The sequence below is a fragment of the Carettochelys insculpta genome, chromosome 1, assembly GCF_033958435.1.
Source record: "Carettochelys insculpta isolate YL-2023 chromosome 1, ASM3395843v1, whole genome shotgun sequence".
Taxonomy (NCBI): Eukaryota; Metazoa; Chordata; order Testudines; family Carettochelyidae; genus Carettochelys; species Carettochelys insculpta.
In genome coordinates this window covers 181,193,416-181,220,749 of record NC_134137.1, presented here as the reverse complement: position 1 = coordinate 181,220,749, position 27,334 = coordinate 181,193,416, and the positions used below count along the sequence as shown (strand labels likewise).

General features: G+C 43.9%; 1 protein-coding gene across 5 annotated transcripts in view; it reads left to right on the top strand.

The window, feature by feature from the left end:
• EVA1C (eva-1 homolog C) overlaps nt 1-10,956 on the top strand; it is a 94,540-nt gene extending 83,584 nt beyond the window's left edge. For 4 of the 5 annotated variants that reach the window (XM_074996932.1, XM_074996966.1, XM_074996943.1 and 1 more), the window contains 3 exons: nt 3,825-3,905; nt 5,714-5,803; nt 10,505-10,956. In XM_074996932.1, the coding sequence (XP_074853033.1) occupies nt 3,825-3,905; nt 5,714-5,803; nt 10,505-10,908 (575 nt within the window). In that variant the 3' untranslated portion in view covers nt 10,909-10,956. The remainder of the gene's footprint in view (nt 1-3,824; nt 3,906-5,713; nt 5,804-10,504) is intronic. The other variant, XM_074996953.1, reaches the window with a different exon arrangement.
• The last annotated feature ends 16,378 nt before the right edge of the window (nt 10,957-27,334 follow it).

Here is a 27,334-nt window from a genome sequence, read left to right as displayed (position 1 = left end):
CTGTAAAGCGGCAGTGTGGAGAAGCCATATGATAGAGATGAGTTGACTTTAGGAACAAAAGCAGGAGGTAATGCGGAGGCCCCATTGTCAGAAGTGAAAACTGGACATGAGGCTTTTCCGGAGAAATGACCATTCTTTAGGTAAGTGGCAAACTGATGTGATTGCCGCAAGGTGAAGGAGAGAAGTTTTCTTCAGAGGGTCAACTGGAGGTTTCACAAAGGAAGAGCTGGAGTTTCATCTTGGCAACTGTTTTGTGGAGACAGGACAGATTAGAGAGCCCAGCTACAGAACCTCGCCTTTCAGCAAAGTCCAATGAAGCCAAGACCGAGACCTTACTCGTACAATGAGTGAAATGGAGACATTTATGAAACCATCAGGAAGAAATTCTAGAACTGATTTGCTGGATGCTTGGCTAAGCAGTGGGAGCTTGATGGTCTTCCCTATTTTTGGAGAATAAGTGCAAGGTTTATTGGTGTTACTGCAACCACGGACAGGACTTTTGATGTGTCGCAAGCTTCATTGGCACTAGTGTGTCACAAGCTTTATGACACTGGTGTGCTTGCTCCAATATGAAAAGAGAGGAAACTGGCTTTTCCTCCATGTGCTTGTGTTGTAGTAATAATTAAATTATATTTTATGACACCTTTGATCAAAAACCCTTCAACATTTTCATGACCCATTATAGCAAAACACCTGCGCACAAGCCTAAAGTTAAACATGCCCATAATACTGGGCTGGATAAGTGCTGATGTAAGCAAGTACATATGCACTTTGCTGAATCAGGGCCTGCATAAATACTTTGCTGAATGAGGGCTACAATGCTTGTGATGACAAAAAGAATTGTGAAAAAATATTATCCTTCTTCCCTCCCTACGTAGAGTTGAGTGAGCGAGCGAGCCAGAGGTAGGACTTGGGCAGTGAATTACTTTGTTATTTCAGAAAGATCAAGGCTCCCAACTAAGAGAAACCACAGATCGCTCATGGAGAGCTCCTTGACCTGTACACAAGGAATGATCAAATGGTAGTATACATGGCACTGGTTTTACAGCTCAGTTTTTCCCAAATATTCCCAAAACAGTGACTCAAGCTTTACATTTTCTGACAACATGACTGTTGAAGATTGCTTAACAGTTCTTAAAATTTTAAGAAAGGATTTATGCTGTCACAAAATCTTAATCTGATCTTCACACTGACATAATATGTTTTCTGTCTTAGCGGTGCTAGGTCTTTCCCATAGAATATGTTCCATATTTTTTCACAACACCTGACAGTCTCCTTAAAAGAAACATATAAAAATACACCCTACAAATGCATCCTTTGTGGTAATTGAGACCACAAGGCCTTTGTTATCCTGAGAATATCTTGCCTGATCTCATTTAAAATGTGCTTGGACTTTGGCATCTGAATTCATAAAAACAGGATCATGTTGTTCTTTGTTTAGTGTCTTTCAATTATTTCCAGACCAGCTATTACAAATGAACACAGATTTTTTTTTAAACCCCTGCCAACCTTCCAAATTCAGCCTACAATTTGAAAATCAAACTCTTCCTTCTCTGGCTCACACATCAGCAATAAAGATTCTGCCACTGGAACTCAGTTAACAAGTCTGATGATGCACAAGTCAAAATAGAGGCCAAATTACTCTCCCATATCCACACTGGCTTCATGGTATTTCAGGAGTCAAAAGTACTAAGACTAAGTTTAAAATTTATCAGGAAAAGGAAGAAATACGACTCTGAGCCCACACAGAGGGAGAAAGGCTGGTCAGCAACAGGTGCCATTTTTACAGTTATTTTCAGAATAAAACAGTCCTTTCCTTTAACCCCTCGGAATGGACCATCATCTGTTCCTGTCAGTCTCCTTTTACACAGTTTATTGGCAAATATTTGTTCCATACCTGAAATGTCTTCAGTTTTCCGAATGTGTGTGAAACTCCATGGATCTGTCTTTGTGTAGGACAGAGAATAGGTGCCAAGATCAGGATAGTTGAAGGGCCCATTCATCTAATGCAGGACTGGTGAGCTCTGAACAGGTATATAATGTGCCTTCCTTTTAGATCATTTTAATCCCCGTAAGAAGACTGTAAAAGCTTCCAAATTAAATTAACTGAAATGCACCAAATGAAAAAAGAAGTTAATTAAAAAGGAAACAGTTCTCTGGCCACTCAAACTAAGGCTTTGTCTAGACTTCAAATTTCAATCAATCTAGCTGTGCCACCCAGGTGAAATATTGGCACCCCAGTGGGCTGTAGCTAATGCTGTGTCTATACTAGGAAATTAAGTCAAGTTTATTAAAGTCGACTTTATACCACTAGATTTTATAAAGTTGATGGTGAGTGTCCACACACATTTAGTAACTCGACATAGTGTATCTGCATTACCTTTGCTAAGTTTGACTTTGTCAGCAGTGCATTGTGGATACCTATCCCACAGTTCCTGCAGCCCAGTTGTATTCTGGATTTTTGTGCCAGTGTGTTATGGGAAGAAATGCACTGTAAGTGGCTGTGGGTGTCTCATGTCATCATCCCAGAGTGCAGTGCCCTCACTCCATGCTCCCATTGAAAACAAACTTCCAAATACATTTTCACACCACCTTTCCAGGGCCTGCCCCTTGGGGGCAGCCAGAGAGTTGCTCACTTGGAGAGCAGCACAGATGAAAGTGATGGTCAGAACAGACACAGTGGGGGAATTGTGGGATACTTCTGGAGGCCAATAAAATCAAATTAAACAATGCTGTGTCTACACTAGCATTAAGTTGACCTTGTAAATTTGAATTTGGTGTTACTGCTTGTGAAAAAGCTAGAGTAGAAAATTCAGCCTTAGGACCCCTTAAAATCAACCTAATGGAATCTGTAGTGACGACAGGTGCATTATAAAATCAACCTTACTCCCTTGAAATCAACTTTATAATCTCGTGTAAACATAGCCTAAGCTGAAATAACTTCCAGTGCAGGTGTGACTGGTCTGTGGAAGAATACAGGTTTTCTGGTACATGGAGTGCATGCACACCCACACTTGAATACTTGTAGAGTCCACCACTTGAAACAGAACAAAAACTCCTGCTCGGGAAAGTTACTGAGCTCATCCCAAAGAGGTTCAAACATTTCTTAACTGACCTTTACAGCCTTGATGAATTCTCATCAAAAGAAGCGGTTGGCACAATTTAAGGTCTATCAAAAGCATGCCTCAATATTTGCTGCTACTGGCCTTTCCCTATGGTCCAGAAAGCTGGATCTAGTTATTAGATAGTTATTTCTTATGGAAACTATGCCCCATGAGACAGATCTTTGGCAGCAAGCCAAACCCTTGCTCTCACCTGGAATTAAGGGATTTAACAATCATCCTGTATTTTTGGCTACAAGCAGGAACATAAGAGCAGCAGAAAAAAGCAAGCTTTTGCCCCTGAAAGAAAGAAAACATCTGATCTCCATTTGCTTCATCTTTTATTATTAACAAGTGGAATTTAGCTCTTAGGTAACCGTGGCTCTGGAAGCACAAACTCTGGCCCTACTACTTCAGCCCAGTCCAGCACCCTGGTGTGGGCACATTGACTGCACTTGAGCTGCATGCGGGCACAATGGTCTGCCTTTGTGAATGGAGTTGCACGGCTAGAGTTTTGTCTAAATGTTCTTTAGTAAACAATCCAACAGGAAATTAAATCACTGGTCTTTTGCGTTACAGTTACCATAAAGCTGTTGATTGGCATTATTCTGGGCGATCATGTACAGTGATTTTTTTCTTATTTTCAATGTGATTATGATAGCAGCTCAGATAATGTGATATTCTTATTGCTGACAGTGTGCAATTTTTCTTTTTTCTTTTTAGTTCCCAAGATCATACTTACTGCAGTTGATCCAATGATTTCTGATCTAAAGCCTTCTCTGAAGCCGAACAATGGTGAATATGGTAATTTTTACGGTTTATTGCCATCATTTGTCTTTCAGTCATAATAAGAAATGTGTCTGATCACAGATGGACATAGCTGTGTTGGAGTAAAGTGGGGGAAACAGTGAAATCATGTGTTAAAACTGGTTCTGACCACTGAAAGGTGCAAAAAAGATGTTTTATCCTCAACAGAATGAGTTCTGTACAATTAGAGTTCTGATGATACTGTGACATGGGCACTTCACAATGAGAAATGCATTCAGGAACAAGCATGAGGTTCTAGGACCGGATATTAAGGATGTTGTGGAGCAAATCCAGCAGTCCTTTTCTTGAGTCAAATGCCTGTAAAAATGTATGAGATGTTGGCTCAAGCAGGGATTGCAAGATTTTGTCCTCAATTTAAGAGGTGATGCTCGTGAGGAGTGATGGCATACTTCCCACACCTGTTCCTTCTGAACAACCTGCTGAGACTCAAGAGGTGCTCAGTGGTTCTAGAAAGTGAGGAGCTACCCTTCTCCTCCAGGACCATAGTGTGCCAATCACTGCCTCGTTATGGCCACCTTTTACAGAGGCGCAGCCTGGAATTCTGTCTACTCCAGAACACAGATGCCGAATGGGCAGTGTAGTTCATAGCCAGTGCTTCTGAATATTTAAAGGGGTGCCTTAAAGTGTGGGAAGTCACTGAACCTGCATGTTCAAACCAGACAAGGTAAATGATGTGTTGTTTGTATGAAGAGCTAAAAAATTTCTGAAAAAAGAAACCTTCATCAATGAGGCATGTACACACACGAGGTTTCCTCGAGAATCAGAGTGGCAACACTTGTACTGGTAATTTTCATTGCTGTTCCCCTCAGCTGTGCCTGCTCCTCAGTCGGGCCATTTTCATTGCCTGGGAAGTAGCCCTGTACCTTATAATATTATTGCCTTAATACATTTCATTCTTGTCTGTTAATTTATTCAACGTATATTGGAACAAGTAGAAGAGAAACCGTACATAAAAATATTTATCTGCTAGCCAGCCCCTTTCACTACATGCTATGCGCTGCGCTCTTTAGATAACCCACTGAAGTCACTTCAAACAGAACTTTAAATATAGTGCATTTTGACATTTCCATGATGGGGAGATTGGCACAGCCAAAGCGGGGCCGACAGCTGCTGCAAGCCCTGGGGCTAGGTGGGAGGAGGGTCCGGGCTCTGTTCCCCCAGAAGGGCCATGGCCAAGGTAGAAGGGGCAGTGCCAAGGGCAGACAGCTTTTATGCCGCCCTTATTGCAGCACTGCCCCCACCCCATTCCTCCAGAGCCATGTTCAGTGGCACGGCAGAGCTGCTGCAGCATTTCAAAGAGGCCAGGAGCTCCTGCCGCTGCTGCTACCAAAGTAGCAGTGGTGGCAGACAGAGCTCTCGACCTCTTTGAAATGCCAGGCCCTGGGGCAACTGCTGCCTTTTATGACCACCACCCCAACCCCCAGCAACGGGCCTGGTTATCTGTAACTGTTGTACCTCTTTCTTAACGGGTGTCAAGAGGTGTAAACAGTAAGAGTGAGTATATGATTGTTTCAGCCTGAACAACCGTATCTGGGTAATGCTTAAATGTAATTCTGTGAACAGTAGAGAAGGTGAATGGTGTCGCGAGCACACATCTTTTATCTCTGCCATTTCTAGGGTACTGCAGAGATTGTTTTGGGAAGTGATTCATTTAGGGTCTGATTGAAAGGGATTGAGTTAGATGACCTCTTAGTTTTAAAGTTACTTGTAAGAAGATCAGAATTTGGTAGCATTATCAAGCATAACAGTCTAATTGAATTTGTCTTGCATTGTTCACATTGCAGATATAAACATTGATCCCAGGGAATCAAGGCTTCTAAAGAAAGATGGAATTATTATTAGCAACTCTTTGGCTACATTTGCTTACATTAGAGGTAGGAAAATATTGTGTTTTCTCCTCTCTTCTTATGTTTAGTAATCCTGTTACTTCTAATAGTTGTGCTGCTTATAGAGTATTACCACACTGTTGGGAGGATGAGCCAGTCAGAACATAGCCACTGATGTTTATGTAATATTTTCCATTCTGAAGGATCTCAAACTCTATTAGAAGTTGCAGCCAAGATTTTTTAAATGAGTCATTTCAACGAGATGTGCTCGGTGCTCAGCACTGTTGAAAATTAGGCATTTATTTGGGAGCCTATCCTTAGGCATCCATTTTAGAAAACTTTGGTCTATATACATAAGGATTGTCAAAGTACTATTAAAATTCAGCCACCTCTAGCATGGCACACAGCAGGAATTCTGACTCACTGCTACCGCCATCACTCATCCAGGCAAATCCCAAAGGGACACAGCCTCCTTGCAGATTAAGTGCCACACAGATCAGCTTTTAGCTAGGTCTTTAAGATGGGATAGCTGGGTGTTCAGTCTGTGTTCACCATTTGCCGTGTGAGAATTCTGGTGAACTCAGCAACCCTACAAAATAGTATTTAGGGAAATAAATATAAGACAATGTTGTCCCTTTTACATCAAAGTTGGGGGCCCCGTGGAATATCTAGATATTCCAGTTAGAAGTAAAAATTGGTGACTGGTATTTCTTTGATCCAGTTTTATTTACAAAGAATGTACAAAGTCCCATGTATCTGAATACAAGAAAGGGTTAAGTAGCAAGTTCCCAGCACTAAGAATGTTATTTTAGCCTGTGCCCATAACCCAATAACCTCTTTTGAGGTTTCTTCCAGAGTGAGCCACCTGCAGCTTTCAGCTGCTCCTTGAGTTTTTCTCTCATTCTTAGAAGTGGTTTACATTGAAAAGTTAGATTGACCCAGCTACATCCCTCAAAGGTGTGAAAAATCCACTCTCAAGTGGCATAATTAAATATGAACCATAGTTAAACCTAGCACTGACCTAAACCCCTGCGTAGACAGTGCTAGGACTGCAGGATTCCTTGGTTTGCTACAGCCTGTCAGGGCAGTGGATTAGCTACGACTCTCTCTCTCGCTCTCTCTCTCTCTCACACACACACACACGTACACACGCACACGCACACACCCCAAAACCGTACCCATCCAAAAACTTTTGCATGGGTTCATGCTCACTTTTTGCGTTTGGTGGGGCTTACGCTTCCAGTTATGTTAAATGGGGTTTGAACGCGACCCATAACAAGGTATCACCCAGCTCATAACAACAATATTACCAGCTAACTGAAAATTCAGGAAAAAAAAATTAGGCAGACAGAACATAACACCTGTGCACACTCACAGCATTACCAGACTTGCTATTCCCAAAGCAAGTATATGCATTCAAAATAGCACCAGCATTTTTCATAACACCCCAGCACTTACATGTAGTTACAGTGAGAATCAGAGTATGTTTGTTATTAAATAATCAGAGATGTACGTGATAATGAGTAAGAACAGAAGAAACAAATGGCTACATATAAACCAAAATCATAACCTGCTTTCTAGAGACTAAATTTAGACCCGGTTTACACGAGGGGCTTGTCTACACTGCACCACCTCCCTTCGGGTGAGCCGCGGCTAGACGCGCGCCGGCACTTCAAAGTTTAAAACATCAAAGTTGCCGCGGGGCAGCGGGGGCGGATTTGTTTAATGAAGTGCCGCCTACGCACGGCAGCACTTCATTAGTGAGCTCCTAACACCCTAATTACCATCCTTCCTTCGAAGGAAGGTGGGAGTGTAGACAAACCCTAGGAGATTAGGTTGAATTTAGCTGCCTTAGGCAAATTTGTTAAGCAATCAGTCCACACGAGAGGGTCCATTCCACCAACTTTAAGGGCTCCTAAGGTTGATTTTGTCACGCCTGAGGAGCAATGCCAAATCTGAACTTGCATGGTTGACCTTAGGATCGTGCAGATGGCATGCTGTGAAATTCAATGTCCTTGGCCTCTGGGAGTGCCCCAATGTGGGCTCTGCTGCTCTCCAGGTGTGCAGGAAATGGCCCAGGAAAGTATGAATTTCATTTCCTGTTTAGCCAGTATGGTGGCAAGCAGAGCAGGCCGCCCCAACAGATCACACCCAGTTGCTTTAGCCCACTTGGAGCATTAGTAATGAGTACTCACCAGGAGTGCCCTCCCCGCCGCCAGGGCCAGCTACAAAACATGCTGGGATGAGGGGATCAGATCCAACGTTACAATCAGCTGCTGACTGTCTGCAAGACTAGCTGCTTCAGTCACCTGCTGACTATTGTGCTCCTCTTCCTCATCCTCCACGTCTTCCTTGTTTTTGTCAGAGGCTTCCTGAGGAATTTTTCAGAGGTGTCCGTAGACTGTTTGGAAACAGTGGTTGTGTCCCCAACCCCCCAGGGCTCCATGCAGCTGCTCATAGAAGTGGCACGTTTGTGAGAATGATCCAGAATGCCCATCTGCTTCCTTTGTCTAGTTAGCTCCTTTATTTTCCTGTGGCTCTGCCGGGCATGCCTTGAGTACCCTTTTTTCTCCATTCCCTGTGACATCTTTGGACGTGTTTGTCTGTATTACTTCTGCTGCCTTGTAGTTCCACCCACAAAGAGTCATCCCCCTCAACCCCCAGCAACCTCCTGCACACGCCATGCTGGAGCTCGTCTGCAACCCTGAGAATTCATGGCCAGATGTGCTGCTGAGGAGTGTTGTCTGTGTTACCAGTACAAATTTCTCATCCCTTCCACACTCAAGGACAGACACACCTTTACCCAATCCATACAGCTCAAGGGCCATTTCTACACAGGCCACTTCCTTTGGAAGTGGCATGCTAATACACTTAGCAAAAGATGCTAATGAGGCTCGGGTGCAAATTCCCTGCACCTCATTAGCATAACGTCATGTGATTTGGAGTCCGGAAGACTGTTCTTCTGAACTCCAAAACGCCGTATAGAAGCAAGGCCCCAGGGGGGCTTCCGGAAGGAAGTCCTTCTTCCGGAGGCCCCTTCTTCCCAAAAATTTTTGGGAAGAAGGTGCCATGCTTGTACACAGCATTTTGGAGTCCAGAAGAACAGACTTCCGGACTCCAAATCATGTGACATTATGCTAATGAGGCACAGGGAATTTGAATCCACGCCCCATTAGTATCTTTCGCTCCATGTATTAGCATGCCACTTCCGAAGGAAGCGGCCTGTGTAGAAACGGCCAAGGTGTGACCCTGTAAATTTAAACTCCCATGCTTACCCAATTCCTAGGCTCATGGCATAATTTCCTGCAGGTATGCAGGATCTGTGCCACTGTAAAAGCCTTACACTGTACTATTCTTATTCTCTCTTTATTTACAATTACCAAGAAAGTAGAATACATGCTAAGCACACAGTATCATGCTCACCAATCCTGCTAAGGCAGGCAGACTTCCACTGTTGGGACAGACAAAGTCACTCTCTGGATGCTAGTTGCTGCAACTCAGGGTCTTGGGGGGTCTTGGGGGGTGAGTCCTTCTTAAGGTGTTCCTTCTTCCCTCCTGCTTGATGTTCTGTTTCTTTCCTTCCTGATTGATGTTCTGTTCTTCTTTTCCCTCTCAATGTTCTGTTCTTCCTTTTTGCCTTCTTGGACCCCAGTTTTAAGTAGTGAAACTTGACTCCTGCTTAGCTGTACCTTGACCGATTATTTTAGTACAATTTACTAAACCAATCGTAACCTACGGTAACAGAATTACCTAACCAATCATGACCGACCACTTTAATTGATTTACACCTAACAAAATTAATTATACAGCAGACAGGAGCAATTACAAACCAGACAGAGATTATACAGAAAACAGCAGAAAAGTGAAGACAATAATCAGAGAATGGTGGTTCCACCTCAGCTATTGATAAGTTGTTGCCTGCCAGATGAAATGCTGTTAATTAAGTTTTCTTTACCCATCTTGAGATCCATTTAACAATGGGTGGCATTAGGATGCGGTCTTTTTCTTAACAGCCTGATGTGACACTATTGTACTGGAATGTAGATGAAATGTGAGTATGTGACTTGTAACTTCACAGTTATTGGCTGCTGCTCTGTAGTCTGGCTGCAGACAAGCTATAGGCCTCTCAAAATGGTTAGAGAAACCGTATTGGTTTCACTGTTACACCCGCTCTGCTTGCCACACTGGCCAAACAGGAAATTAATTCAAATTTTCCCACACTGCTTCCTGCACACTTGGAGAGCAGTGGAGATCTATGTGGTGGCCAGAATGGTCACATTGGGGCACTGTGGGACTCATCAGGAGGCCAAGAATGTCAAATTTCGCAGCACTCCGTCTGCACAACCAAAAGGTCCACTATGCAAGGTCGAATTTGATGTTACTTCTCGTGAAAAGTAGGAGCACAAAAGTTGACCTTAGGAGCCCTTAAAATTGAATGACCACTGTAGTGGGGACTGATTCATTACAAATTCAACCTAAGTCACCTAAATGCAAATTAAAATCCTAGTGTAGACAATCCTAACACATTTAGGGGGCAAGTCTTTTTTTACACAGTAATTAAAGAAATTGACTAGGCAGTATTGACCAGTACACAACCTTTTTGTTTCACGGTGCCAGAAGATGTGCCCCAAAATGCCAAACTTACCCATCATCGCATAGGGTTCTTTGGAAATGGTTGCTGACTTTTGTATCTGCTCTTCACTTTCATTTGTGAGGGTTTTAAGTCTGGGGTTTTGTTTTGAATTTTAGACCACCCCGAAAGAGCTGCCCTCCTGTTTGTGTCCAGTGTGTGCGTTGGCTTAGTCATCACGCTGTGCGCATTGGTGGTACATGTGTCATGCACTAACGACTTCCAAAAACTGCACAGAATGAAAGACCACTTAGTGCTGGAAAACGACAAAGCAGATGATCACAGTGATGATGCAGAAGAAGAAGATTCTTCGGATTCAGACTTACCAACTGAACTGACAGGATTCTGTAGGACTTCATACTCAGGTTATAATGCAACCGAAGCAGCTGAACTGGCAGAAAGGATAGAACGCCGAGAACAGATAATGCAAGAAATTTGGATGAACAGTGGTTTGGATATGTCTCCTACTAGAAATATCAGTCCATTTTTTATTAATGAACAACAAAGTGTTTATTTTGGATGACACAAGCTTTTTATTTTTAATGTACCTTCTGTGAAGGGACATTTGTAACGATATATAATTATTTGTAAAGTAAATATATATATATATATATATATATAAATAATAAAAGAACTGTTTCAAACCCTTGGCTATGTAATCCAGTAAGGGAGAAATTCTGCAAGTATTTATAGTTGCATCGTTTTATTGACTAGTAAAAAATGAATTCTTGTATACAAGTGAAGAACATAATCCGCTGACAGCAACATAATGAAGCAGCATAATACAGGGTTAGGGTTCTTATTCGTGCACATCTTAAGTGGATTTTTTTTCAGGGCAAGGGGCATATCTGCCTCCTGCCTGTATGCAGAAAAAAAAGAGCCAAATTGTGATGCTGCTATGCATACTGAATAGCACCTAGGCTTAGTCTACACTAGACCTTACAGTCGATTGCAGAGCTCCAGTTCTAGCTACAGCACTTGTATAGCTAGAATCAACCTATCTGCAGTAGAATGTAAGGTCTGCCCTCACTGAGGGAGGTTGACAGGAGCGTTTTTCCCATCGACCTCCCTTGCCCTTTGTGTGAGCAGAGTACAGGAGTTGACTGCGGACCTCAGTGAGATCCATTTTGCCTGTCTTTACCAGATCCCTCATTAAGTGCAGCCACGCCCTCAGTCTAGTTGCCGTCCTAGTGAAAGCAGTGGGACTACTTGAGGGGTAAAGCTTCAGCATGCATTAGGGACTCACGGTCTAGATGCGCACGCACCCTGCGTGAGTACTGAGGTGGGGTTTCGCTAACCATAGCGCTAAGCAAATGGATAACGCAGTTTCCTTCCCTATGGCTTAACTTCAAGGGCTTCCACACTTCCGCCTTTTTTTTTTTTTTTTTTTTGCATACAGCCCTAAGTAGACACACTTGTTTACCTGCCTAACACTAACAAGGCCTTTGTTAGCCAAACCCCAACTTAATGCTCGTGCAGAGGGGCCCAGCGTGTGCATCCCTAACGTCTGCTGAAGCTCTGCTGCAGAAGTAGGCCCACTCCTACCACTAGGACGGCCACAAGAGGAAGGTGTGAGGAGCTTCACAGTGTGGCTCTTTTTTCCTGGATGCAGGCGTAGGGTTACCATCCATCCAGTATTGAGTGGGACAGTCCTGTGCTTAGAGGCCCAAATAGGCAGCCCTACTTATTTTTTAAATGGGCCTAATTGTCCCGTATTTGGCCCTGCCTGGTGACCTTTGCCACTGCTGGCTGGAGACTCGCAGGGCTTTTTTTCCAGCCATCACCATTTTAAAAATGTACCTTCCTGCCTGCTGTACCACTGGGACGCCACTGCCAGCCCCAGCCTTGCTCAGGTGCGTGGTTGCACTGGGCACGGAGCTGGGGGGGATGGGAAAGTGGGGGCTAGAGCTGGAGAGCTGGGGCCATTGCAGTGCAGGGCTGGGGCCATCGCTGGAGCCCCCTCTCCCCCCAGTCCCCGCAGCAGGGCTGGGGTAGAGTCAGAACCCTGCACAGCGCAGGGCAGAGCCTGCCCCCTCCCGCCAATCCCGGGGTCAGGGCTGGAGCCTTGTATGGTGCAGGGCCGAGGCCACCCTGGACCTCTTGCAGAGCCGGAGCCCCAGTCCCACTGTCCTGCCACAGGACTGGGGTGGAGCTGAGGCTGGAGCCCTACCAAGGAAGCCCTAGCTGCAGCCCTGAGGCCAGAGCCCTGTGTGGCGCGAGGGGGAAACCAACTACCCTCCCTAGCCCTCACCATGTCACAGAGCCTTGTACTGCGTGGAGCTGAGCCCCCCCCACCCCCAGGACATTCCACAGGGCTGGCGTCACCCCTCCACCCCCGGCCTGGAGCCCTGTGGGGCTTGGGTCAGAGCCCTTCTGGAGTCCACAGCACCGAGCCTTGAAGAATCTGCTGCAGGCTTGTTTGTCTCCCCAGCCCCAGTGGGCCAGGGGTGGGTGTGTGGGGTCTGGCTGGGCTGGAGGCCACAGGAATGTGCTAGGGTTTGGGTGGGAGATAAGGTGCAGAAATGGGTGGATGGGATTCAGGAGAGGTCTGGATGGGAAGAAAGGTGCAGCCATTGCCTCACACAGTGTGACCATCTGTGCTATTTTAGCCGAGACACCCCCTCCCACCCCCAGGGTGCCCCTTATTTAGCCTGGTGGAATATGGTCACCCTATGTAGGCCGCAGGCATATATGCCCCTCTACTTAAAAAAAAAAAAAAAAACCGCACCATGTAAAGATCAGATATGCATGAGTAAGGAGTGCAAACCAGAATCAGCCACTTTGGTGTCACGTTGAGAAAGGGATAAAAATAAAAGTGCCACGAAGCACTTACCTGGGACATAGTCCCTTGTTACATTTGTCTCTCTCTGAGGTAAACAACATTTTAATTCTGTAAGCGACAATGTAATTCCCACCCCCCCACCCCCCCGAACTGGTAGCACGTTAGTTCAGTATTTTTGGGAGCACAGTGGCCATTTCTTTGCCTTCAGTTACTTTTTTTGCTAAAATTTATTTCAAAGCATATTTTTAGAGCCCGATGATTTGATTTCAAGTTATTCGCCATGAGGCTGTTTAGGAAGGGTCACAATCACTAGGTCACACTTGTTCATGAACTAATCATATTTCATTTAGTTCAATCGCAGAGAAAATTAAATCAGCAACTTATCTATACTGCAAATGCAGCCTTCCGGCCTCTAAGTAAAAGGTCTCCAGTATTTCAACTGCAGTCTGTAGAGCCTCAGCAGAACAAAGGGAGGAAAAATGTCACTTCCCATTGGTAATACTTGCGAGGTCGCTGTGCTGTCCCTTTTCAGCCCCACCCCCCGCCCCCCCAATGTACAATGTAGGAATCTGAGTCCTTTGGAAGAAAATAATATGGCTGTTTTTAAACTCAAAATTGAGCTTGGGGAAAAAAATTAGAAAAAAACCAGAGCGGGACTTGCTCAACTGACAGCAGCAATCATATCCTGACCCGGCAGATCTGAATGCCCATCACAGTCTTCTTAAGGGAAGGAATATGGACTAAAGCACTGGGAAAGGATGGTATTAACCCACTTCCTTTAGTCAGGCCCTTTTTCCAAATTGTGCACATTGAGGCAGTGAGCTTGCAAGTTCATATAAATTTGAGTGAGCACTAAGTTTTTTTTTTTTTTGGCTAACTGGGACTTGAGAGCTTCCCGTTCATAGCAAAAAAACTACAATAGCAAATATAGTTGTTTAATGGTTTTTAGCATGTAAAAGATTTAGTGAATTATTTGGTCTTTTCAAGGTCAACTGCAAAGTGAAAGAGGTTTTCTTTTTTCCTTTTTTGGCTAATGAGATAAGATTTTGCTGTTGTCCCTTCTCTGAGCGTACAGCTGTTCTGTATAGCCAGATCAGCAAAATCTCCTAGTGTAGACGCACATGATGCTGGCAAAAAAGTGTTTTTGCTAGGCTAACATACAACTTTCTCAAACGAAATAATCATTTTTTGCCAGCATAACGCTGTCTGCCAGTAGTAGTTTTGCCCATACAAAAATATTTTTACACCTCTCACTATTAAGGCAGTACTCTATCAATAATAGTTTCAAGCAGAAACCTGGCCTAAGAGAGAGGTGAATCTGCAGGGAAACCCTGTGGCCAGCTATGTGTGAGGACAGCACTCAGATCCAGCTGTATGTTTTCTTTGTTGTTTGTTGACGCTGGCCTAAAACCAGGTCCCAGGAACAGGTTAAAGTGTAGATGGGAGGCCAAATGCTCAGCTGCTTTATCTGTCAGTGAAAGGGCACGGACTTAGCAGAGTTTTGCTGATTTATACTAGTTGTGAATCTGGCCAGTGTGCTTCCACTGTCCTTTCCTGGTGTATTGCAAGGCATAAAAAGACTGCCTCAAAGCATCCTCCCTATCTTTTTGGAGCCCTTCTCCCACTGGAGAGTTGGAGCATCCCACTCTTTCTTTCCACAGGTGTAATGTAATGTAGGCCATTTGAGAAATAACTCCCCTCTCACCCCCAATCAGATTTTTCATGACAGTGGAACATACTACCCAACCTCTCATGCTTTGACTTTTTTTCCCTACAACGCTTTGCTGGGCTCTGTTCATGACTGCATTCAACCGCATTTTAAAGAATTGGACTTAGTCCTTGAACCCAGCCATTTACTTAGCATCAGCATAAGTAATGTTATTTTTAAAGGAGCTCTGGTAACACTGCCAAATGTTGTCCCTTTTATTTTGGCCTTATGCAGTCGACTTTAGCCCCCACATTTTCCTACTTAAGGCTGTTTTGTGCATTGAATACTAACTATTCCAGTCTCTCCACAGCTCAGGTGTCAGCCGTGGTCATTCCTGAGAAGGTAACATCCAAGATGTCAGCAGCCAAAGAAAGCCAATACATTACCTGACAAAGGCCATGTGAGGTCAGCAGTGGTCATTTTAAAGTGGCTACAAGGCAGGTTGGTTCAACAAGAGCTTAGCTTCATCGTTGTGTGTAGTTAATGCCTTACCAAAGGCCAGATTCAGTGGTGGCTTTATTTCTTCTAACCTGCCAAGCCTCTGCTCTGTTCCTGCTATCAAGTGAGGGCTAATGATTTCTTCTTCCTTGCTTGTAATGGCTTTAGCGGACCTGATTTCCTCCATAACTTCTGGTAAGGCGGCTGAGCTTTCAATTCAGACATTCTTTCCAAGGAGGAACGTGAGCGTTTTGGGCAGTTCATGTGTAGTTCTGGTATCAGCTATTGCTCAAAGTTTAGCCAAGAACAATCAATGTTTGTTACAAGTATCCAGGCAAGTTAAGCTATCAGAAAAGTTTAAACTAGGTTTATTGAGAAACTCCTGGGGTTTGTTGCCCAGTGGGTTAACACCAAGTCTTTGGCCCCTGGGGCCCCATTTATTTCACTCTTTTAGCTGTGTTACTGAACTAGTGTGAAAAATAACAGCATGTTAGGTCCTTGGTTTCTTTAGAAGGGTGATGCATGCCAAGTGGTAGCTTCTAGGTGCCAGCAAGATCAGCATCATGTTCCTCTTATAATTAATTTGTAGTGGCAAATACAAATTGGAAGGCACTCTCCAAACACATGATGGCATGGGCTCTGCTTCGAGGTACAATATACAAACGGAGTGCAGAGTTGGCCACATCTTGGCAAATATGATGTGCTGATAAAAGCTGTTAGTACGCCATTCAAAGCCAAACAGGTAGCTGCATATTAGTCAGCAAAAAGGTTACTTCAAAGCCTTCATTTGCAACCTCAACAGCAAAAGAGCTACTTTGACACCAAAGATAGACACCTACAACACTGATGACCTGTCCTTACACAAACCCTCCGCCTCATCTACCTCTTTCCTGAAACAACAAGAAGTCCTGTGGCACCTTATAGACTAACAGATATTTTGGAGCATAAACTTTCGTGGCCAAAGATCCGCTTCGTCAGAGGCACGAGCGGGTCTTTGGCCACAAAAGCTTATGCTCCAAAATATTAGTCTGTAAGGTGCCACAGGACTTCTTATTGTTTTTGAAGCTGCAGACTAACTTGGCTACCTCTGTGCTACTCGTTTTCTGAAGTGACATTAACACAGGTGTAGTCCTTGCCCCTGTGCCAGGCTCTCTAGCCCCTGTTCCAGACCACTCCCCTTGCTAGCTGCGTCTCTAATCCTAACCACCTCTTCTCCCCAGCAGTCCCTTTACCTGCCACCTGCAGGTTTGGCCTCTCCAGGATTCTCTTCCTGCCCCTGCTACTTAGCTTGCCAACATATACTTTGCCCTCCCTCTCTCCTGACTGGCTCGTCCAGCTTTCTCCACCATTACCTCCACCACTCCTTGAGGAAATGCCAGACCAAGTCCTGCCTTCTCCCACATTTAACCTACCAATTCTCCCCCCCGCAACTAAAAATAAAAGTCCAGGGGCTAAATCCTAAAGGACAGAAATAGGCGTATTGAGATTATAACCGAGTTGTAGTGCATTGGTCAACAAAGCCTGTGAAAGGCGACAATGCACTCAGTGTTATTTAGGGCTCCATGGGAGACCCAGGTATTTGCTGTCACTAATTTTAAGAAGTGGTTCTATCCGCTTTTGACTGCACGTGTCTCAGAGTGCTACAGCTTCCTTAGGGCAACCACCACATGTCACCATGAGGGCATAGCAAGGAGCTAGAAACCCAAGCGCATCGCTGAATACAGGACTGAGGGACAAGTACGTGACTTGGGAGCAAAGGGGGCCTATTGCTTCTTTATATGCTGGACTTGTTTGCGGGTATGGTTTGTTCAACTGTGTTTACAAGCATGGGATTACAGCAATCCTATTTAACATGTAAGGGAACACCATAAGGCCTAGTATTTCCCTGGAGACAGACGGAATTGGCAGCATTCGAAGGACTAGAAAAAAAAAATCCAGCTTTTCTGACTGGATCCTAGAGTTTGGAAGGCTTGGGGTCAACTCCCTCTAGCACGAGTTGCAGAGTCTTTGTGCTTCCCAGTTATCCTCAGCAAAATGAGGAGAACACGTCCCAGTCTCCCAGGGAGGTTGTGAGGCAGCTCAGGCAGGATGGGGGTAGGGCCTCTGTCAGATTAGCTGTGAATATTTATATTGTGATAATGCCCCAAATCCCAAACAGTAAAAGAACTTTTGTGGCTCTGGAATAGCAACTCTTCCATAAGGCACCGCTGTCTCCTTCGGGCTGCAGCCTGACAGGGGGCTTCCGTACAAATATGCGTTTGAGAATTTAAATGGCACAGGAGAGGAATACGTTCATTTTAAGTCGGCATGACAAAGCTGGTGGGAGGAGACAAAGCAGGGCTGCCTGGAATAGAAGAAGAAGAAGGATTTTGTTTTGTTTTTTAATTTTTTGTTTGTTTAGGATTGGAACCTGTGAATCACTTGAGAGACGTTTCCCTTTCTTCTTTATAATTTGAGCTCAACTTGGTACTTAATTTTTTAAAAAAAAAATCTAAATTTTCAAAGACAGGAGATTGAGCGAAGTATCAATGAGTCTCGTATTTGCTTTCCAGTACAGGTTGACCCTCTTTCGTCTGGCACCTTCGGAACCTGACCAGAGCGAAATCAGACAATTTGCCAGACCGCAGGAGGTCAGTATTGTCTCGCACATTACCAACACTTCCACTGCTTACTGGGCTCTTAGAAGCCATTTAGGGCCAAATTACAGCTAAATAACAGCACAGAACACTGAGAGCCAGGTCTGGTGGCTGTAAACAAGCTTTATGGGACCACACGAAACTTGGCCAGATTCACGATCAGTAGTCATCCAGCTAACTAAAAGCATGCTGGAAAATGGATGGTGCTGCACAAGAGAGTGCTGGAGTAGAGTGCTTCAGCCTGTCCTGCAGTGTTTGCGTTCAGCTTCACAACTGGAGACGTTTAGGCAGCTTTGAGTCCATCGTTTTTTTTCTGATTGTTTTGATATCGCCAAGCTGCAGTGAGCAGATTGTGTCAGCTCCACTATGCTGAAAACATTTGGCATAAGAAACTGGCAATAAATGAGGACCAAGTGTAACTGATGCTTTAACACAACTTACATTTGTTATAGTGAATAACAGCCTAGGATAACTAAACACTAAATGGTCTACATCTGGAGAGCCATTCGCAGTACAATTCCCATTCCGTTTTACCAGAGGTGAAAAAGCAATTGACGCTTTAGCCATCTATGAGGTGCAGAAGCTAAAAAAATAAGTAGAAATACTATAGCCAACATCTACTTTGTTTGCAGGCTACAGGCACAGACGCAATTAACCTGTGTGGCACAGGTCGCCAGCGTCACCCAAGAGATCTGCCATCGTTAATAACAAGATGAAGTCCCGGCTGTACAACCCATGCTGCTTCTCAGTGGAACTGCATAAGAAGAAATAACAACAAAAGAGAACTTGCAAGTTACTTGGCTGACTGTATGTGTCTTGAAGGCATCACATATGTTTATGCGCCTGACATTTGCATTTGAACACATTTCATTTAACTGCAATAAACAAAATATTAACTAGAAGGTTTTGTTCAAAGTTTGCACAGACCTGTTTTAAAAGCCACTTTGGAATAACCAGGCCACCCAGGAACTGAAAGTTTATTACCCAAAAGCCTTGTGCCAGGCTTGAGAGAGGTGGGGAAACAAATCCTTTGGAAACTCAGGCCTTTCATCAAAAGCCATTCAGCTAGTACGTGTACAACAGTTGTCCAACCCTGAAACCGTCCAATGTCGCAGCTGATTCCCCACCCTAGCACTTCGAATGCAGGTAATGGGGGCTGGCTAGTCAAATGAACACTGCTCGACCCTGTCTCTGCAGTTCCCAGAGACAGGAAAGTTTGCCTGAGTTCATTTTTCCCTGAAATCAGTCAGTAGGTGCCACCACCAAGCATATAAAATCCAGGAAAGAAATCACTTGGAATCGCTTCCCTAAGGCCAACTGCCTCCCCATTTTCCCAGGGCATCTGCTCATGGGAATAAGGGGACTTCGAAGTAGGTGGGGTCCTTTCTAAAAGGAGCCCCGTCGGGACGAGACGGGCGCCGGGAAGCCGTGTCAATTTCGAAGCGCCGCAGCCGCCCGCATGCTAATGAAGCGCTGAATATGCACTTCAGCGCTTCATTAGTAAACTTTGAAATGGCCATTTGCGTGGCCATTTCGAAGTTTGGGGCTCGTGTAGACACGGCCCTGGTAAAATTGCTTGGCCTGCAGTGAGGTCAAATGGCAAAGCCCTATGCCATACAAACATCCAAAATAACATTACATTTTCTGAGCACCCATTAAAAAGACTGACTACATTTTTTAAAAAAATCAACGATGTATAGTTATAGGTAAATGGGTGCTGCTCTTTAGCAGGGCCTGCTTCTTGGTCCTGCGCCATGCTCCATTGGCCTCCTACAGGCCCACATAAATGTTTGGGCTCCAGGCCCACAGGAGGTTCATCTGGTCCTGACTCCGATCCGAGGGCTCCAAAGGCTTCTTCTCCATGGGGAGCACACAGGGAATGCAGGATTAAGCCCAGCCACTCCCAGCTGTTGCCCTGCAGTGGGGCACTGGACAGGGGAGCTCCTGTCCTGTGGTGGTAACTCAGGGCATAGGGCCTGCAACGTCCCAGTGGGGGCAGGGGACTCTGGGGATGAAGGCTGCAGCCTGCAGGTCAGTGGGGGGGGGGGCGGTCCTTCCTGGTTGTAGGATTGGCTGCCTAGCCATGGGGCACCAGGAATGCAGGCCAGCAGGGAAGGGGGCTGGCTGGTGGGGGGTGGGGTGGGCTGACCCAAGCATGGGGGCTCCCTGGCTGCCCTACACAATGGGGCTGCTGCCCCTGGGAGGAGAGGGCTCCTACACTGCTACCTCACACCGAAGAGCGCCCCGGCTGTTCCACACTGCAGGGTGCTGGGAACTATCTGCCTCCCTGCTGCTGGCAACTGGGGCTGCTATCCTGCAGGGGAGCTCCCAAGCTCCAGGGGCATTTGACCTGTGGGAGCTTCTGCCCTGTAGCTGGGGCGCTCTGCAGCTGCTCCACACCATGAGGCACCAGGAATGGGGTTACAGCCCCACACACGTGGCTCCTGGCTGCTTCACACCATGGGGAGCCAGGAACGGGGCTGCAGGCCCCATGGGTGAGGCTTCTGGCTTCCCCGAGCTGTGTGGCACTGGGAATGGAACTGCCAGCCCTGTCTTGGCGGTGTGTGTGTGTATGGGGATCTCCCTGGTTGGAGGGGGCAGCAAGAAAGGCCGGTGGAGGGGACACACTACCCACACCCTGTGGCATGGCCCCTGATGATTCCCTCTCCCGCTGCTGCCCGCACACCTGGCCAGCCAGTACGTCCTATATGTGCTTTCCAGCCAGCACCTGCTACTTGTAGCTACGACTGCGCCGACCTGGGGGAAGGCATGAATACGGGACAATTTGTCCTCTTGTTAAAATCAGTCAGGACGCCTTCCTGGTGTCTGAAATACAGGGCTCTCCTGCCAAAACAGGATGGACGGTCACTCTATGTAATGTAGATTCTCTAGGGTTCTCACAGGCCCTCTTTCAAAGGCACTCCAACTGATCTCAGTGAGAAGCTGCCCACTGCCTCTGGCGAATTCTGGACTGGGCAGTCACGTCTGCTGGTTTTCCACATGGAACACGGCAGGCTTCAACAGCACGACTGCCAGGAAGCTGAAATTCTAACTCAGTGCAAAAAAATATTTCCAGCTAAATTTAAACCACTCGAACGCCCCATAACCCCTTACAAGAACTGGGTCCAGTGTTCTCCAACGTGCACAAAACCCTAGGAGACAAGGCCCATTACTAGCCCAATATCCATGACCCTGCTTACGGTGAGCTATGTTGCCCCATGAAAAGGATATCCCAAAGATCTAATTAAAATAAAGTACATTAAATGACTAGCCATGCCAGCAGCAACTGAGGCCTGTGTTTTATTATACTAGCATCCTAATGCACACACTTACCCCACGCATGTATTTCATGATGGTTGCACCTTTCCAATGCACACACCTGCGGCTGTAAGAAATGACTGCACATATACTCAGTTGTAACAACCACAGGTATATGTGACTGATTGCACATTCTGATCCAAATGCCTGTGACTATTTGATCTTAATACCTGTATTTTTACGATTATCTAGATCACTGCACATGCAAAATAGTTCATTCAGCTTATTATGGCAGCTCGTCTAGTTTGTCTTTTTAAATAAAGTACACAAGAATGTGCTCCTTTGTTTCTGCTCTGTTTGACTTCGTGCACGCCACCTCACGGCTAGTTCCAAGCAGGGGAGGAAAGGGTCAAAAGGAACAGTGAGTGATAAGTAGGTTGTACCACAAGGAAATTGAGGGAATGCTGGGTCGTGGAGGAAACGTGGGTTGGTATTCATTCTAAGCAAGTCCTGCTCTGGGCCACGCTGTTATCAGCCACTGTTCTCCCAGCATAGAGCTCCTAGCAACTCCTCTTTAATCCTTAGGAAACAAGGAAGTCCCTGGAGGGTAAACAAATTGTGATCAAGCACAGAGAGAGAATGACAGAATGTTCCACTCCTTACAGGCTATGAGCCAAATTGTGACTTCAGTTATTGCCCTCACAATCCCCGTGACTCCAGTTGGTTAGCACAGAGTATGAAACAGGGCAGAATTAAATCCCACGCATTCAAGTTGACATTCACGCTACCCATCCAATCTGTGATTTAAGACTAAACGCAACAGCAAATACCTGTGAACAATTACAGAAAAAGGGTTAGATGGAATTTATTAAAATCACAAACAGCAAGTTCCAAAAGCTAAAGGCATCACTGCAGCGTGGAAGCACTGCAAGATTAATTCTTAAATTTTGTAGGTTATGTTTCCACACCAGTTCAGCACAACACACTCAGGTTCCAAAACGCTTTTCAGGAGAGACAAAGCCCTGCAAAAAAATTCAAAACTAGTACCTTGAATAAAAATTTCTCTTTTGATGAAAATTCAGAAGTCCCCCCAAAAATATCGTAACTAGGAATTTTTAAATGTGTAATTACATTTGGCTTTTATTACTCATCGTCTGCTGAAAATCTCTCTCACAATTCTTGGAATATATAAAAAAAATTGCTGCAGCATTTTAAGGAAGTGCCAAATTTCCTATTTTTGCTATAAACTTCCTCTAAGTTCAAAACATTGTAATTACTGTACTGTATGTATTTGTTTCAGTACAATGTGAGAATAAGTAAGTCCTTGAAAGAGATAAGGAGGTGAAACCCCAACACACTGATTTTGTTTAAATTTACTGAAGATTTAAAAAAAAATATGTTTTAGCCTATTCATTATACCTGCAGCATCCTGCTGTGGACAGGAAGTGGGAGCTCTGGAGAATTTCTACTTCATTTCTACTCTTGGAGATCTGCCCAGATTTACCTCTCCTGAAAATAAACACTGCGTGTTCAGAGACAGTGTGCCTAATTCTCTTCTCACTTCCACTTAAGTCAGTGTAATTACATCCCTATAAACTAGTCTGAGATGAGACTTGGATTCTGTTTTCACCCAACATCTGACAGAATGAATGGGAATTACCTGTCAAGTCAATAGAGTAGTGCAAGTTACAATATTTCAGGATCATTTTAACACCTGCATTTTGATTCTTTAAGACCCTTGTGCCCTTGCAAGAACCTGAAGATCTTCTCATTTCTTCACTTTTCATACCAAACATCATAGCCACAATGTTTTGGAAAAGTAGAATTTGTCACGGCTCCCTTCAGAACTTGTCTGCACCACTCAGCAAGTACAGCCACTGCTCACATCTCCTTAGGGGCTGAATTCATTGTCTGTGCCATGTGTCCTGTCCTCAGAAGCAAGTGACTGGGACTAATCAAACCCAGATCTCTCAAATGGCAGCAAAGACAAAGTTTCCATTAGGTCACTAAGCAAACCCACAATTAAAGTCAACTACTTGAGAGGGAGAGTAATTAGAGAAAGCAGCAAAACCAAAAAATAAAACTAATTTATTTTAATGCACAGTTTGGATTACATTTATTTTTACCAAGGCTGATGATGGTGTAATCTACCATTGTGCCAACTGTCAATTTCCCATGTTATTTCTATAATGTTTGCACAAAGCAACATGGAAGACCAGACAAACTAACACAACGAAAGAAAAAATACACTTGTAAAAAATCACAGAAATTAGAAAGGGGATGTGTATATTGCTTGAAATCACTTCTCATTTTAAAAACATCCTTAGACTTCAAGTTGACAGTATTTTGTTAACCCCTACCCACAAAGTGTTTTTTGGGGAAAAAAGGAATCTAGCAGTACTAATGAAAACGTGTAATCATAAGCACCCCAAGTAACTGTACAATCTTGAATTTAAATGCAGAAATGTGCTAAGTGCAGATACTATTTTATTGTATGGGGATTCATATTTTGAGACTTTTTTGGGTGATGTTGCCTCTTCCTCTATTAGACTTTCATGGTACCACAGAAATTAAGGAAATGGCTCTAAGCCAACAATGACTTCAGTTATTTATAGGCCTGGAAACTTAAAGCACAAACAATTCAAAATAACGTTAATCTAAGATGAAAGCTCCAGTTGTCAGAATGGATTCAGTTGCCTGTTTTCAGGCATCCATTCAGACTGATCCAAAACATCTGTGAAACATCCTGCCAGGAACACTGATCTCAATGTAATTATGACAATCAAACTAACAAAAGCTTCTTTTTACCACAAAGTATAGACAATCTTTCTGAGGAATTAGTTCAGAGCAAATCCATACTCCCTAGCATTGTCTGTGTGTTATTATGTTCTTCTGGATACATGTACAATGTACAAAAACTTTACAGAATTCTCAAATTACATCATTTTCAATGGGGCTACCGTTTAAAACAAAAAATGTAGCTTTAATACATACTATGCATACATCTAAAATACTGTCAGAAAACAAACTTTAAGATTACGCGGTGAATTATTCATTTACAAATTCAATTCTTATTTTTTTAGAAAAATGTACTTTAGGTTAAAACTATCAAAACAAGGGAAATAAATTTCTTGGAAGAACTGACGCTATGGGTTATGACTGTACCCAAATTGTTGTGGCTTGTGATCCTATTGACACTAAGGAATTAAATATGGCGACAACTTTTGAACTTCCTGCTTTCCTGCCCTATGCTCTTTCTAGTTCTTGGCAGTCACTTGATAACGAGCAGGACGTCTTCATGTCACCCTCCTTTTTGTGAGTCTGTTGATGACTGACCAGCCCGATTCTGGAGCCACAGATCTTATCGTAGAAGGGGTGGGTGTTGGTAGCTGTTGGAAAGGCCTGGAATAGTTTTTGACGCTATTTGCTTCTCCGCCTCTCCTCGGCTACACTGTGGCAGGACCTCTCATATTGCACCACCCCCTCACATATTACATCTCTCCAGTGGGGCTGGTCTTGGGCAAGGTTATCCCAAGTGTCGACACCAATGCTGCACTCTCACTCATTCTCACTCTCCGGATTATCATTCTTCCTAGAACTACTTATGTATCCTAAGTTTTTAGTGCGATGACTTGTTAGGATCTATTGAATGAGTTCTGTCCTATCACAGCTATTCATTTGAAGAAATGAGAAATTAGGAACTATTTTGTAACCAACTGCATTTTTGGAGTGTGTTAAGACTTCCTAATTAATTGTTCTAAAACAATTAAAAGACAATAAATTTTGAATTCTGAGATTTAAAGGCCATAAGGCAAAGTGTCCCCTTGAGCCAAACAACTTCCACTAATGTTTAATTGAACTCTATGTGAGACTGAAGAACTCTTTTTAAAAATGCAACTTCTGATCGTCTAATAGAAAGACCGTTAACAATCTATTAAGTAGCACAAGTGCTATGTTATGTTCCAGTTATGTGAACTCAATCAACATTTTGATGTAGTCTTATCAGTTTCCCCCACCTCCGATGAGAATATGTAATGGAATATTAAATAAATAGTGTAGTAATGCATATGGAAAATCCCTTTTCTGTCTTACTGCAAATATTCAATCAGTTCCCAGAATGGCATGTCTGGGCCATGGCAGCTACGTGTCTTTTGTGTGGAGTTACCAAAACTGGAATTCATTTCCTTCTTCATCCAATAGATCTCAGATCTGTCAACTTCTGAACATGTGGCAAAGCCAAGTAGCTGGCTGAATGGGCAGGGTTTTGCAGGTCAGAAGATTTTTAGCTGCCTCTCTCCAGTGTTTTTATTATAGTGTCCATGTGTTTAAACCAGCACAGAGATCCTGGGGGAGGGAGGAGAGAAACATGGTAACAAATGTAAACTGAAGCCCAATATATTGAAACTGGGAGCACAGAACCAAAGTAAAACTGATTTTCAAATATCTCAGAGGGGGTATCCTTGTTAGTCTGTAGCTTCACCAAAAACAAGCAGTCCTGTAGTATCTTAAAGACTAACAAATTTATGTATTATATGATGAGTTTAAAGACCGACTTCTTCAGATTTTCAGATCAGAGAAGTGCTGATCAATACACAGCAGGCTAAAATCAAAAGTTGCAACAGTTTAGAGGTGTGATTTTTGTATCAATTAATTAAAAACTAGTACGACAATGTGTGCAGACTTTCCTTTCTTTTTAAGCCTGTCTTGTAGTGGTTTAGCCTTGTTGAATATACAAATCTAAACTGATGTTTGGGCCCCCACCCTAAAAGCTGCACTGCTTTAACAAACCCAATTAAATTAATTTGGTGAAAGTTGTGTGAGAAGACACTCCTTTATGACATGGGAACCTCTTCTAGAAACCCTGATGGCTGTAAAAAAAAATCACAGAAATGTACTCCTTGAGACCTTAGGTTGAGCATACTGAAACAGGACTCTCCCCAGGTATATTCAGCAGCCACTTACGAAGTTAGTAGTCCTTTCTGGTTTTGTAATATGTCAGTTAGATACTACAAAACACATGCCTCCACATCCTCATGGGTTTGGGGATAATTCCTGCGGGGATGCAGGCCTCAACTACTGCAAGCCTTAGGGGACCAGTTAGCCTCCAACAAGCTAAAATGGATGATCAGACACACAGGCATGTCCAGTACTATCAGTCTCCTAGAGCTCCTATTTAGGTTTGTAAGGAAGTTATTAGGTTTTAGTAAGACTCACAACTATGTTGGGTGATGAAGAAGGCTTTAATTTCACCCTGACCAAAAGAGCCCGAGTAAGATAAACATAATGACACGCCACAAAGCTCTTCCTTTTCTCCAGGCATTTGAAATAAATGGAAACGATAAGGATAGAGAACTGATATAAGAGGGAGAGTAAACTTTAGTATTCAGTTTGCTAGTACAGATTTATATTTAATTATACTGCTGCACTTTAGATACACCTAGATAATAATTTTGTTGTATTCATTAAAATATGTCACGGTGCCTACAGTGTATGGAGAGACTTGTTTTTAATATGCACAAGTATAAATAAGTATTATAACTTGTGACGTGTGTTGGGGGGTAGGCTCGGAGGGGTTTTATAAGGCTCGTGAAGGTGGGGGAGCCTCTAAGGTATGTCAAATGTCCCCTACTCTGCTGCACCCATATCCCTTTCTATATTTCCTTTGCTCTGCTGGCATCCTCCTTCCTGATCTCCAGGCTTTTGTCAGTGCTCCTCTTCCCTTAACACACCTCATACAGAACCACCATGAGACCGCGGAATTGAGCATTTTAAGAAGCTGTGCAGAAAAGCAGCAGGGCTAGCAGGAGACTGGAGAGACACCAAAAAGATGTATCATACCCTTTAACAGTTTCCCATTGAGTAGACTAATCCAATCAATCTGATTTTCTCTCTTATTCTATTTTAAAGCCACAAAGTTTTGATAAAGTATATCTGACTGTAACATGGACTCCATCGTGCAAGAATTAAACATTCTAGCTTCATCACTACATCATTTTGGTATACAGAAAAGAAAAAAAACAAACAAACCCACAAACGGAACAAGGAATTGAGAATCTACCACAGGATTTTTATTATTGACTATGGTACTATTATAAGGGAGTATTCTATATTCCATTTTGCTGGTACA